This window comes from Mchenga conophoros, linkage group LG7, assembly GCF_057382185.1.
Source record: "Mchenga conophoros isolate Kocher_MC1m ecotype Shallow Benthic linkage group LG7, M_conophoros_male_GT1.1, whole genome shotgun sequence".
Taxonomy (NCBI): Eukaryota; Metazoa; Chordata; class Actinopteri; order Cichliformes; family Cichlidae; genus Mchenga; species Mchenga conophoros.
The window spans coordinates 56752990-56766949 of record NC_140532.1 but is presented as its reverse complement, the minus strand read 5'-3'; the positions used below and the strand labels follow the sequence as shown (position 1 = coordinate 56766949).

At 39.0% G+C, this 13960-nt stretch overlaps 1 protein-coding gene across 1 annotated transcript in view; it reads right to left on the bottom strand.

Moving 5' to 3' along the window:
- Positions 1-848: 848 nt before the first annotated feature.
- zfyve16 (zinc finger, FYVE domain containing 16) overlaps positions 849-13960 on the bottom strand; it is a 45449-nt gene continuing 32337 nt past the window's right edge. The window contains exons 13-18 of the mRNA XM_085280379.1: positions 12971-13121; positions 12773-12853; positions 12523-12685; positions 12271-12376; positions 11956-12132; positions 849-6840 (exon numbers count right to left, since the gene is read on the bottom strand). Coding sequence (XP_085136505.1) covers positions 6664-6840; positions 11956-12132; positions 12271-12376; positions 12523-12685; positions 12773-12853; positions 12971-13121 — 855 coding nt within the window. The 3' untranslated portion in view covers positions 849-6663. The remainder of the gene's footprint in view (positions 6841-11955; positions 12133-12270; positions 12377-12522; positions 12686-12772; positions 12854-12970; positions 13122-13960) is intronic.

The following is a 13960-nucleotide window of genomic DNA, read 5'->3' as shown; positions in this document are numbered from 1 at the left end:
TAAGGCTAGTGCAGACTGAATGCGCTTCTATTCTATTAACCAAGTCTGCCTTTTTTATTGTTGTTATTTGGCATGTGTTATGTCATCGGACAGTATTGTCTCATTTATACTGTGTAGTTTTATGTGATCTATAAGTGTAATTTGGGAGTTTTGCTAAAATGCTTTAGATTTTGTTGACCATCACATTGTGCTCAATCGACTGAGATACTGTGTGTACAGGGGTTTGGCTTTTGCGGTGGTTTTATTTATCTAAATGACCCTTTTCTGTGGCTGCTTCCAAGTAAAGCTCCTCTTCCACTTCTCCCTATGGTGTACCTCAAGGTTCTGTTTTGAGGCCTTAAAGGTCTCTGTTATATCTGAATCTCTTCAGCTGATACTTGCTTGTTTGTTCTCAACTGAATGAAGTTAAAACAGAAGTCATTGTTTTTCCCCCTGACAGATTTGTGGGCAGGGATGGAATGACTAATAGGGAGAGTCGGGTGAATACCCGATAAACTAATTCACTTTCACCTCGCTTTTGGGCCAGTTCAGTAAGGCCCATAAGTGCAACTCTTCCAAGTGCTCACTTATCACACCATTGCTAATTAAGTTACACCAAATCCCCATTAACTTTGGAGTTCACTTTAATATTGGGGCTTTGAATTTTAGAGCTTTGTATAGACATGCAGCAGTGTACATTGGAAAACTTTTACATATATACATCCCCAGCATATGATCAGGGCCTGGCTGTGCAGCATACAACAGTGGCGAGTCTGTGGGCCTGACTCTGTGAAGCAAGTGGAAACTCCAGTTAAATATTTTATTATTATTTTTTTTTTAACTTTCAGAAAGATAACAGGCAGGTTGAGTTTTGTTTTTTCATAAAATTCTTTTATTCTTTAAATACACAGGCTATTCAGAAACTGGTTAGGATGCAGACCGCAGGGTCCTCAAAAAGTAAAGCTGGTCTTATGAATAAATGGATGATTTACAAAAACTTACATAAAATCAATCAATACTTCTCATTTTCACACAGTGGAAGGTTGTTTTAACGAGAGAGAAAGAAATTTGAATAATATCCCTCCCAAAATATTTCTCAAAATGGACATGTTCTCGTCCCAAAATCCAAAGCTATTAGGCTTTGGACTGTGGAAGGAGAACATGTCCATTTTGTAATGGAGGGGAAAAAAGGTGGACTTTGTAAAATTCAATAAGTTTTACATAAACCACTGCCGTACGTTTCAGAGATGTTTGCACGGCAGTATAAACGGCACAATTTCCCCTCATACCCGCTTTCTACATCAGAATCAAAACTCACATTTTTCCTTTTTCAAACTACTCAATAACAACAACAATAATAATAATGATGATAATGGTGGTAATGGTAATAATAACAACTTTAGATAATCCACCATAAAGAACAAAAGCGGCTTTAGGTGGAAAATAGTAAGTCTTTGTGAGCTCCTGATTAAAGTGTGGTTGGTGTTTAGTAAAGGACCTTAAATACAGATTCAATATAAATACAGATTCAGACTCAGCTTATTCAGTCCACTGAACACATTTCGTTTGCATAGGTTTTTTACAGGTCAGATTTATAGCCAATTTAAATCTTTGGACAACCTTTTATGTTAGCAGAAAATATCATCTGCAGATTAGGTGTACATAAATGCAGTTTTCAGGCAATAGATCACGGCCTCTCCAAAGGGTGAGAGATTTCTACTGAAGCTAGAAAGCCTCCCAATTTAACATTCAGTCATTGCATGCATGGCTAAATATCAACACAGTCAGTTACGGCAGTTGACCTTTCTAGTGTTTAATAAACATATCTCACATGGAGAAGTTAATCAACAACTCACAGATTTCAGTGATTAAAAAAAACTGTATAAACCTTCATACATCTAGAAGACTGCAATCAACCTGGAGGTTTACAAGTCTTTACACGAGTATTCATAATAACGCAGTTGTTGCTAAGAATTAGAGCACGACTTGCAGAAGAGTTCATAACTAAGCTCAGTATTCAGATTTTTACCAAAAACATTCATGTCAAACGAAAGCGCTTCATGTATTTTGAGATTAGATATTTCCACCTTCTAACAATTAATTCATTTCTTGATTTGTTTCTCCTCTCAAACAGCTTGCTACACAAACTGCAGAATTAATGTAGCCAACCTTCTATCAAAAATATTAACTTTTTTTTCTTATATACCAACATTTCAAAAATAACTTTTAATATTTAAAAAATGCACAAGGTTTGATACAATCTCTATGTATACAGGATATCATCTATACATTTGGAAAAAAAGTCCTAACTGAAAAGTGAGATGAGATGCGACACAATGCACTTTGCCCTAAAAAACAAAACAAAACAAACAAACTCAGACCTAGCTTTAGACAAATGGAGGCTGCAAAACACTGCTACAAACAGTGGACACAAAAGTGAATGCATTTTACAGGGACATAACCTCTGTGTACTCTGAGTTTCAGGAGCATTTATTATTCCGACTCATAAGAGATAACTGCCAGTTTGGATCCAGAAATATCATTACCAAAAAAAAAAAAAAAAAAAGGTTTGGTTTGACAGATTGCCTTCGGGCATCTGTCAAACCAAACCTTTTTTTTCTAACACATCAGCACACTGATATTTATAAAGTGCCTAAAGCTGTTATAGAGACATTAAATAATGCTAAAATATGAACCCAGTATAAAACAGCTCCTACTCCAATCAATAAACTGAGGAAATTAGCTTTTTTTGTCCTTCTGCACAAAACCTGGATGAGAAGATTGATACCACTCTTATATTTGTGTGTTAATTTTAAACTAAAGCCACAAAGCTGCTAGATGAGACTTGAATTTAGACTGGAAACCACCGTCGTGTCTCAGTTCTTCGCTACTTGAATGATAGAAAAGGACCACCAAACAAGGTTCAGCCAGCAGGAGGCTGTAATCATCAGCACCGATGATAGTGGCTTTGCTAGCTTACTAGCTAACAGCAGCAGACAGCAAATTGTCCATATGGGTGGTAAAAGGCAGAACAAGTTTAGAACATGCAGTAAATCGCGGGACAACCTGAGTCCAACATTCAGAATGTCATTTCATTTAAGAGCAGAACGTGACATGTCCATTTGAGAATTAATCAGTCCAAACTTACACACTAGACAAGTCAGCATGTAGTAGTAGTTTTAGTACTACATGAAGTGAACTAATATTATGAACGAAATTGAGACCAAGCATAGGAATTATTTATCTTAAAAGAAATGGTCAATAGAGAATTAGCTCTGAAAAGTTGGGCCAATAACAACACTTAAAAATAATAATTTGGCTGATAATTAAAATGTTATTGTTCTGCCTTTTCTGCAACAGAAACCAAAGTCTTCATTAGAACAAAATAACCAGTTGTTTCAGCATCTTATAGTCAGCACAGAATTAAGGTGACAATACTTTTGAGTGTGTCACTGCTATTGTTACCTGTCACTGAATGTGTCAGTCAATGGCAGCCCTTAAGTCTGATGTTAGCTGGTAAAGACAATTAGCTGCTCTATCCATGTAAACAGCCTAAAAACCAACCACCAATTAACTCAATTAACTCCAGTGGTTTTCATCCTTCTTTCTAAACATCAAACAAAATATACAGAATAATTTGTAAGCTTTGATGGTTCTTGAAGGCTGAATGAGGCCAGGCTACACAGTTTCACCCGTTTCTACCAATCACACTGAACTAAGCTAAGCTAATTCGTGAACATAGACTATATAAAAGATAGAGGTAGCCTCTGGGCTTGTAAAGTGGAGCCAATGTGGAAGAGCTTTAACTCTGAATTTCTATAAATGGCCAACAGGAGGCGACCAGACTGAATAGCAATAGTTTCAGTCTGATCCATCCATCACGCTTCACATCCAATTCAAAAACACTACAATGCTCACAATGAAAACAGGCACCTTCAGTCCCACATAACTGGTGACATTACTATGGCCAATTCCATTGCTTATATACAATCTGTGTTCGTGACTTGATAATAGTGTAATCAATCTTCTCATCTGAAAGAATCATCTTCATTTTTTTAAATAACTAGTAAAAGTTGTGAGATGAACTGAATGAAAGAGTTCTCATTAGCTGTGCAAAAACAACATTTAACTGAGACTGAAGCAGATAACGTAAAACATCTTAAAGGAGAAAATAATCATTAGTATTTTGTGTTTGATCTGGCAAGAAGTCATCAACACTGAAAGAGCATCTCTGTGAAAAACAGGAGGGATTTTTTTGTTTTAACTCCCCTGACTGGACATTTTCATCCAGAAGCAGAGTGTGTACAATTAATATAGCATCCTCTTTGTTAAATTTACACCTCCTTCTGAGAAATAAAAACTGTCGGGATTGACATCATCTTTTCTTTTGTAAGATCTCAGTGTGAAATGAAACCTCAGTGTGAAGATGGATGATCAAATAATAACGGAAAGATTTTAAGACAAACATACTATTGGATCAATTTTGTGCCAGCAGGATGATGGAAACAGAAACTAAAGCTCTGAGAAGAGCTACACCTGCAAGCTCAGTAATGAGCAGCTTTAACGTCAGCTACTCACCAAGAAAGACATATTCAACTACAAGAGAATATTTTAACCCCTCACCTCCACCAGTTGTAATACTATTATCCAAATAGTTCTGTAGTTTCATCAAGGTCAGTAGGTCAACACTCTTAATCCTGCCAAAATATACCTGTCATATGTTCACTTTTTAGGAATAAAAAAAAACATTTGTAAAGTTCCAGACGCAAACTTCAGCCATGTTACTGACACACACACTGGGCCTCATGCAGGAAAGACTCACTCCCACAGGTTTGTTTCCATCACTCTCATTGCCTGTAAGGAAAGTGTGGCCTTATAATTACGAATTATAATTGACAGAATAAATAAATCCTTGATTATTGCTGCTGTTGTACAATCAGGGCTCAGAGAAATGTTTTTCAGATGCTTTCAGCTGAGAGTATTACGAAGTGTCATCTAGACACTGAGCTAGCCAAACATCTGGGCAGCTCAGTTGAGCTAACCGTTTACACTGGTGAGACTGCCTCCCCTGAATGAGTTGCATCCTGCACTTTTGTCGTATGAAATTCATGTATATTCTAGACCTGTCGTTTAATGTAGTGCACAGTCTCTGCTTTTATCCACATTGGAATGTGTTTCTTTGACTTGGATACATCTTCATTGGATTTTTTGTCATAATGGCTGTCGTTTTTCTTTAAAGTCTGACATTTTATTGGCGAATATAAGATTGGTAACTTGTACACGTTATTCACTGTCAGCTTGTTAGGTTGTTGTGCATCAACGATTAGTTGTTGTGTAACACTTAACTGACAATAAATAAAGCAGAACAAGTAACAAAGCATGACAGGTCTAGATGTCAATTAAACCAGTGATTCTGTCACACAAAATGAACACACTTAAGCATTATGTAAAAACTCAATAATTGTTAACAGTTAACAATTATATGTCAATTATATTTGCCATATAATTTAACATATAAATTATATGTCAAATATAATTTAAATGAAAAACAAATAAATAAATGAAAAAAGGGGAGAGTCGTGAGAGTACCAGAGTGTTTTAGTAGGCAGCTGGGAAATAATTGGGAGTTGTTTTTAACATAAAGCTAAAATTAGCATCACTGGTCCATGCCATGCTGGTTGGGAGATTGTTGCTGCAAACGGGGCAGGGAGCAGCAGTGGATGTGTGTGCACCAAGAGACCTGCATAGCAGTTACATTGTGAGTGGAAGAGAGCTGAAGCCTCTGCTATCCAACTGTTACTTGTTGCAGAAAGCAGACTCAATTGAGGGGAAAAAAAAAAAGAAAAAAAAAAAAAACAGACCCTGAGCAATTGGCGATTGTTAATCCTCCCTGTAGAAAGACCTTGTTGATCAAACACTCTACTTTTCTTAGCTTGAGTTGAGTTAAACCGGGAGAAACTCTGGGCACGTGGATAGGTGTCCTTTAGAGCAGTGCACTGTAATGAAGTTTGGTTTAGTTTTTATAAATTATCATTAAAAGGCAAACTTGGAATTTCAATCAAATATCATTCATCAGCCCAGCCCCAGGACATAGTTACAAAAAGGTTTCCTGCAGAAGGCCCATTGTTTTCTTGTGCAGTATCATCACAACCATCATGTTAAATGAGAGCATAGTACCTTGAGAGAAAGTGAGCCCTGTGATGTCTGCATTTAGAACAAGTCAACTATGTATGTCAAGTAGCTCTATAGTAGCACCTGATCACATGTCTACGCTCATTAATGTCCCTACTTTTAATGTAAAAATAATGAGAGCCATTTCCATAGTGTCTGTAGGAAACATTCACTGAGGTACTCCACACTGACGGAGGCCAGCAGGGAGTCTGGAAGGCAGAGCAGAGGAAAGCGCTTTGAATAGTTTGGTTGCTTTTGGTCATGTTGTCATATTTCTTGTTTAGTGTTTGGCTTCTTGTATTAAAGCAGCTTTGGTGAACATGAAACACTCAAAAGTACAATGGCTTCTTAACAGAAGACCATCATCCAATCATTGATCCCTCTAAATCACAAACCTCAGGGTGGAAATGTTTTTCTTCCTGTGTGGGTGGCTGCTGCTCCAGCTGGGAACAAGCATCCTGCCTGAAGCTGCAGCTATGTTTTTGTTTTTTTGCCTCCAAAACTTTGAGTGTGTCATGGTCTACATGCACATTCAATGGCATGTGTGATATAGAACATGAACTCCATGTCCATGGCAGTCTGTGGCACACTTGCACTCTCCCCATGGATGACAGGGATTAGAGCGCTGTCCATCTCATTCATGTAGCGCTGTGGGAGAAGACTGCCTTTGGAGCCAGCCTGGTACTCCACCTGAGAAAAAACAGTAAAGAAATATTCAAAAGGCTTTAAGCGCTAAACACAATAAAATAGGGCTGTCACAATACCAGATGTTCACTTCACAATTACTGTGGTCAAAAAACTTCCCAAAACCTATTAGGGGTGCAACGATACACAAAATGCACGGTTCGGTTCGATACTTTTTTCGAAACAAAAAAATGTTCATGCTTTTTTAATTTGTCATTTATTAAAATTATAAATATCTATTTTATCTCAAAAGTACAGTTTTTAAATTTTATGCTGCTGAAACAACGAAATAATAATAAAAAAATTAATCTATCTGATCGAGAAATCACTCATCTTTGGAAAAGAGTTTATTACAGAGAAATGGCTCTTTCCAAAATGAAAGCTATACTATACGCTTCTTCTGGGCTATATTCTCAGCAGCATATTAAACATATCAGGTCCTCATAAGGAGAATCATGTGCTAACGACTGTCTAAATGACTCGGGTAAAGTTTGTAGCATGCATGCTTGCAGTTTTTGTCTGCTTCCACTTGTCTTTGCACTAGGATGCTGTCGGAGTAAATGTGCAGTCATATTCGTTGTGTTCCCACTAGTGCTTTCAGGTTAATCTCGTTGAAATGACCTTAACGCCGCAACACGGCAAATCTCCGTTAACGAGCTACCCCTGATCGCCCCGTGCATGGGGCTAGACGGCCAACACGTTAACGAGCTAACTGCGCTAACACACTAGTTCCACCAATGTAATTGAGCATTGCGTGGCACATCCAACATACTGTTTTACTTTAGTCCATGACGCGCTTACCTTCAGGGTCATATGTCACATGAAAACCAAAATAATTCCAAACGCCAGATCTGAATGAGGGTGGGGGAGGTTCAATTTGCCATGTTGAATTCAATTCAATTCAATTTTATTTATATAGCGCCAAATCACAACAAAAGTCGCCTCAAGGCGCTTCATAGATACAGAGAAAAACCCAACAATCATATGACCCCCTATGAGCAAGCACTTTGGCGACAGTGGGAAGGAAAAACTCCCTTTTAACAGGAAGAAACCTCCGGCAGAACCAGGCTCAGGGAGGGGCGGCCATCTGCTGCGACCGGTTGGGGTGAGAGAAGGAAGACAGGATAAAAGACATGCTGTGGAAGAGAGACAGAGGTTAATAACAGATATGATTCAATGCAGAGAGGTCTATTAATACATAGTGAGTGAGAAAGGTGACTGGAAAGGAAAAACTCAATGCATCATGGGAATCCCCGGCAGCCTAAGTCTATTGCAGCATAACTAAGGGAGGATTCAGGATCACCTGGTCCAGCCCTAACTATATGCTTTACCAAAAAGGAAAGTTTTAAGCCTAATCTTGAAAGTAGAGATAGTGTCTGTCTCCCGAATCCAAACTGGAAGCTGGTTCCACAGAAGAGGGGCCTGAAAACTGAAGGCTCTCCCTCCCATTCTACTTTTAAATACTCTAGGAACAACAAGTAGGCCTGCAGAGCGAGAGCGAAGTGCTCTAATAGGGTGATATGGTACTACAAGGTCATTAAGATAAGATGGGGCCAGATTATTTAAGACCTTGTATGTGAGGAGCAGGATTTTGAATTCAATTCTGGATTTAACAGGAAGCCAATGAAGGGAAGCCAAAACAGGAGAAATATGCTCTCTCTTTCTAGTCCCTGTCAGTACTCTTGCTGCAGCATTTTGGATTAGTTGAAGGCTTTTCAGCGAGTTTTTTGGACATCCTGATAATAATGAGTTACAGTAGTCCAGCCTGGAAGTAATAAATGCATGAACTAGTTTTTCAGCGTCACTCTGAGACAGGATATTTCTAATTTTAGAGATGTTGCGCAAATGGAAGAAAGCAGTCTTACATATTTGTTTAATATGTGCGTTTTAAGGACATGTCCTGGTCAAAAATGACTCCAAGGTTCCTCACAGTGTTACTGGAGGCCAAGGTAATGCCATCCAGAGTAAGAATCTGGTTAGATACCATATTTCTAAGATTTTCAGGGCCGAGTACAATAACCTCAGTTTTATCTGAATTAAGAAGCAGAAAGTTAGCGGCCATCCAGGTCTTTATGTCTTTAAGACATTCCTGCAGTCTAACTAATTGGTTTGTGCTATCTGGCTTCATGGACAGATAGAGCTGGGTGTCATCGGCATAACAGTGAAAATGTATGCTATGTCTTCTAATGATGCTGCCTAAGGGAAGCATGTATAATGTAAACAGAATTGGTCCTAGCACTGAACCCTGTGGAACTCCATAATTAACCTCAGTGTGTGAAGAGGACTCTCCATTTACATGCACAAATTGGAGTCTATTAGATAGATATGATACAAACCACTGCAGTGCAGTACCTGTAATACCTACAGCATGTTCTAATCGCTCTAATAGGATATTATGGTCGACAGTATCGAACGCTGCACTGAGGTCTAGCGGGACAAGCACAGAGATGAGTCCACTGTCAGAGGCCATAAGAAGATCATTTGTAACCTTCACTAAAGCTGTTTCTGTGCTGTGATGAGCTCTGAAACCTGACTGAAACTCTTCAAATAAACCATTCCTCTGCAGATGATCTGTTAGCTGTTTGACAACTACTCTTTCAAGGATTTTTGATATGAAAGGAAGGTTGGAGATTGGCCTATAATTAGCTAAGACTGCTGGGTCTAGAGATGGCTTTTTGAGTAAAGGTTTAACTACAGCCAGCTTGAAGGCCTGTGGTACATAGCCGATTATTAGAGATAGGTTGATCATATTTAAGATCGAAGAATTAATTAATGGCAGGACTTCTTTGAGCAGTTTTGTAGGAATGGGGTCTAAAAGACACGTTGAAGGTTTGGAGGAAGTAATTATTGAAGTTAACTCAGAAAGATCAATTGGAGAAAAAGAGTCTAACTTAACATCAATGGTACTAAGAGTAGCTGTAGATAATATTACATCTGTGGGATGATTACTGGTAATTTTTTCTCTAATGATAAAAATTTTATTTGTGAAGAAGTTCATGAAGTCATTACTAGTTAACGTTAAAGGGATGGTTGGCTCAAAAGAGCTCTGACTTTTTGTCAGCCTGGCTACAGTGCTGAAGAGAAACCTGGGGTTGTTCTTATTTTCTTCAATCAGTGATGAATAGTAAGATGTTCTGGCTTTGCGGAGGGCTTTCTTATAAAGCAGCAAACTTTTTCTCCAGGCTAAATGATGATCCTCTAAATTTGTGACACGCCATTTCCTCTCCAGATTACGAGTCATCTGCTTTAGGCTACGTGTTTGAGAATTATACCACGGAGTCAGGTACTTCTGATTAGAGACCTTAGTTTTCACAGGAGCTACAGTATCCAGAGTCGTACGTAGTGAGGAGGTGAAATTATTAACAAGATAATCGACCTCTGTTGGGGTAGCGTTCAGATAGCTGCTCTGCTCTGTGTTGGTACAGGGCATTGAAGATGATAACAGTGGGTGGATTATATTCTTAAACTTAGTTACAGCGCTTTCAGAAAGACATCTACTTTGATAAAGTCTACTCTCCACCGCTGTGTAATCAATTATTGTAAATGTAAATGTTATCAGGAAATGATCAGACAGGAGAGGGTTTTTAGGAAACACTGTTAAATGTTCAGTTTCTATGCCATATGTTAAAACAAGATCTAGAGTGTGATTAAAGTGGTGGGTGGGTTCTTTTACATTTTGAGAGAAGCCAATTGAGTCTAATAACAGATTAAATGCCATGTTGAGGCTGTCATTTTTAGCATCTACATGGATGTTAACATCACCCACAATAATTATTTTATCTGAGCTCAGAACTAAATTAGATATAAAGTCTGAGAAATCAGACAGAAACTCTGTGTAAGGCCCAGGTGGACGATAGATGATAACAAGTAAGACTGGTTTCTGAGTTTCACAGCTGGGGTGGAGAATGTTAAGCATCAGGCTTTCAAATGAATTAAAAGTCTGTCTTGGTCTTTCGTTGATTAACAGGCTGGTGTGAAAAATTGCTGCCACACCGCCCCCTCGGCCTGTGCTTCGAGGTTTCTGGTAGTTAGAATGACTCGGGGGTGTTGATTCATTTAAACTAACATAATCATCCTGCTGCAACCAGGTTTCTGTAAGGCAGAGTAAATCAATTTGTTGATCAATTATTAAGTCATGTACTAACAGAGACTTGGAGGAGAGAGACCTAATATTTAATAATCCACATTTCACTGTTTTACTCTTTGGTTCAGATGTGGATACTTTATTGTTCTTTCTTTGTAATTGTTTATGTTTAAGTTGTTTGTTGCTGGTTTTTAGTTAGTTTTTTGTCTGTTTGGGAGCTGACACAGTCTCTATGGAGATGGGTTTTTGGGGGGGTAGCAGGAGGAGAGAACCAGAGCTTGCAACCAGAGCTTAACTTCTTTCTCTGGTGGTGGTCAGAGGGCCCGGTGGCGCCAGTGTCCGGCAGCCTCGCCTCTGTCAGTGCGCCCCAGGGTGGCTGTGGTTACAATGTAGCTTGCCATCACCAGTGTGTGAATGTGTGCGTGAATGGGTGGATGACTGGATATGTAAAGCGCTTTGGGGTCCTTAGGGACTAGTAAAGCGCTATATAAATACAGGCCATTTACCATTTCTCGCTAGCTTGCCCTGCGCTCTTCCTTCTGAAGATGCTCTCTGCGTTGAGCGCTCAGTGGATCTGCGCTCGACAGTGCAGCCTAGGCGGAGTAGTCGAACGCAGATTCACTGAGCACTCAACACAGACACCATTGTCAGAAGGAAAGTTGATAAAATAAATTACAAATTTTGTATTGTTCAATACATATGCGTACCGAACCGAAAGCACTGTATCGAACGGTTCAATATCGATACGAATATCGTTGCACCCCTAATACATATACACACACACACACACACACACACACATATGGTTAAACTCAAAACACAAGCATATGAAGGTGGTGAGAAAGTCTGTAACCATAACTGACCAAGAGAATTCAAAAATGACCATTAGAGTGGTGATACTAGTGTGTGATTTTTAAATACAGTCAGTCATCATTAATACATCACTATTGTTGCATCTGCATTTTCAAATACCTTGTAAGACCACTCTGCGTCTTAAAAAGGTTTTACAATATTAACCTGAATCACTGCTTGTTTACCATGTCAGCCTGTGTCGAGACACACAGTGAGAGTGAGTTGATTCCGCTGGAAGTGAGAACGGCGAGGTGAGGAGTGAGAGCACTGCAGGTTGCCAACGCTATTTCCTTCTGAAAAACACTGCAGGACGATAAGACAGATGCCAGGTTGCAGTCTGGAGACTTCAGCTGGTAGAATACCTGAACAGAAATACAGTTCAGGTCATGCACACATCACAACTTTTAGATGGCTTTAGAACTCAGAATGGAAACCTCATTCAGTTCACAGAAGGTGTCAGATAGGAGCAAACAATTTGATGTGAAAAAAGGAAAATTTACCTCAGTGCATGTAATCAGCCGATTGTCTGATTCAAACTCAGTGTCTTGTTGCATCCTCACACTACACACTCCATCTAGGGATCTTCCATCAACTCCACTAGTTTTGCTGCAGGAATACAAATTCACAGGGTCACAGTAGAAAGTACTGTTTTCCCAGAGATTTAAACTGCATCGTGTTTTAGTTAAAATATGATCAAATACTGGCATTGGCAAACACATACACACATGGAGTAAATCATTGCGTGCAGTTACCCTGTGTTGACAGGTGGATTCCACTCCACCCAGCGGACAGTCACATTCTCTCTGACCTGCTCATCATTAATCTTGCCACAGGGTATGTGGAAGTTTGTCTGCTCCCTGAGGGCAGAGCGAAGAGATTCCATGGTCTCTGGAGGGATTTGCACCATCAACCCATCTGGTAAAAACAAAACAATTGACTAGTCTGGCCCAGCAATAACAGAATGGACATAAGTATTTCAGAGCCAACAACCAGTCACAGTACCTTCTACAATGCTGGACTTCGCAATGAAACCTGAGGAGGCTTTAAGTGCTCCATTGAACACCACAAAACTGGCCCCAGTGACTGTAACAAAACACAAACCCCCAGAAGTTCATATATGCATGGTACAACAAAATGCTTGCCTCTAATGTTTTATTTTTCAAAAATAGAGGAGTATGGAACATTTCTAAAGACACTCACCTGTCCGAGACTTCCCAGGCATGCTGTTGGCCTGGGTTTGGTAATTTCCCTCCTCATTCTGGTAACAGACCAGGTGAGAGTCGGCCTCCGAGCTGAATCTTGCTCCAATGCTGATGACATGTTCATTGGATGCATTTATCACCTTCTGCACCTGAAAAATACAGAAAAATATACATTTCTGTACAACACTGCTGTGTGCCAACTTTTGCTTTATTTACTTATTATTTTTACATACATACATTGTTTGATTTTGGCCTAAGTAAGTAAGTAAGTAAGTAAGTAAAATTTTATTTATATAGCACATTTCTAGATAGAGATCACAAAGTGCTTTACAAGATATAACAGATTAAAAGGACAAAATACAAACAAAGTTAGCAAAAAGCAATTTTAAAAAGATGTGTTTTTAGCTGTTTTTTAAAAGTAATCAATGAATCAGCGGATCGTAAGTCCTGAGGAAGGGAATTCCACAGTCTGGCGGCCACAGTAGCAAAAGCTCTATCACCCCTAGTTTTCAATCTCGTATACTGAATGACAAGTAGGCCCTGACTACTCGACCTCAGAGACCTACTAAGGGCATAGGGCTGTAAAAGTTCAATAATATATGGTGGTGCTTGATGTTGAAGAGCCTTAAAAGTTAAAACCAAAATCTTAAAATGGACTCTAAATTCGACAGGAAGCCAATGTAACTGCATAAGCAACGGTGTTATATGTGAATATTTAGAAGCTTTCGTCAAAAGTCTTGCTGCAGCATTCTGAACGATCTGCAGACGCTCCAAAGAACCTTTGTTTAGACAAGTAAACAGGGAATTGCAATAGTCCAGTCGTGAAGAGATAAAAGCATGAATAACAATCTCCAGTTCGGTATAGGATATTATAGAGCTCAATTTAGAAATATTTCTTAAATGATAAAAGCAAGACCAAACAAGAGATTTAACATGACTATCTAACGTAAGAGCAGGATCAAGGATAATCCCCAAGTTCCTGACAGAT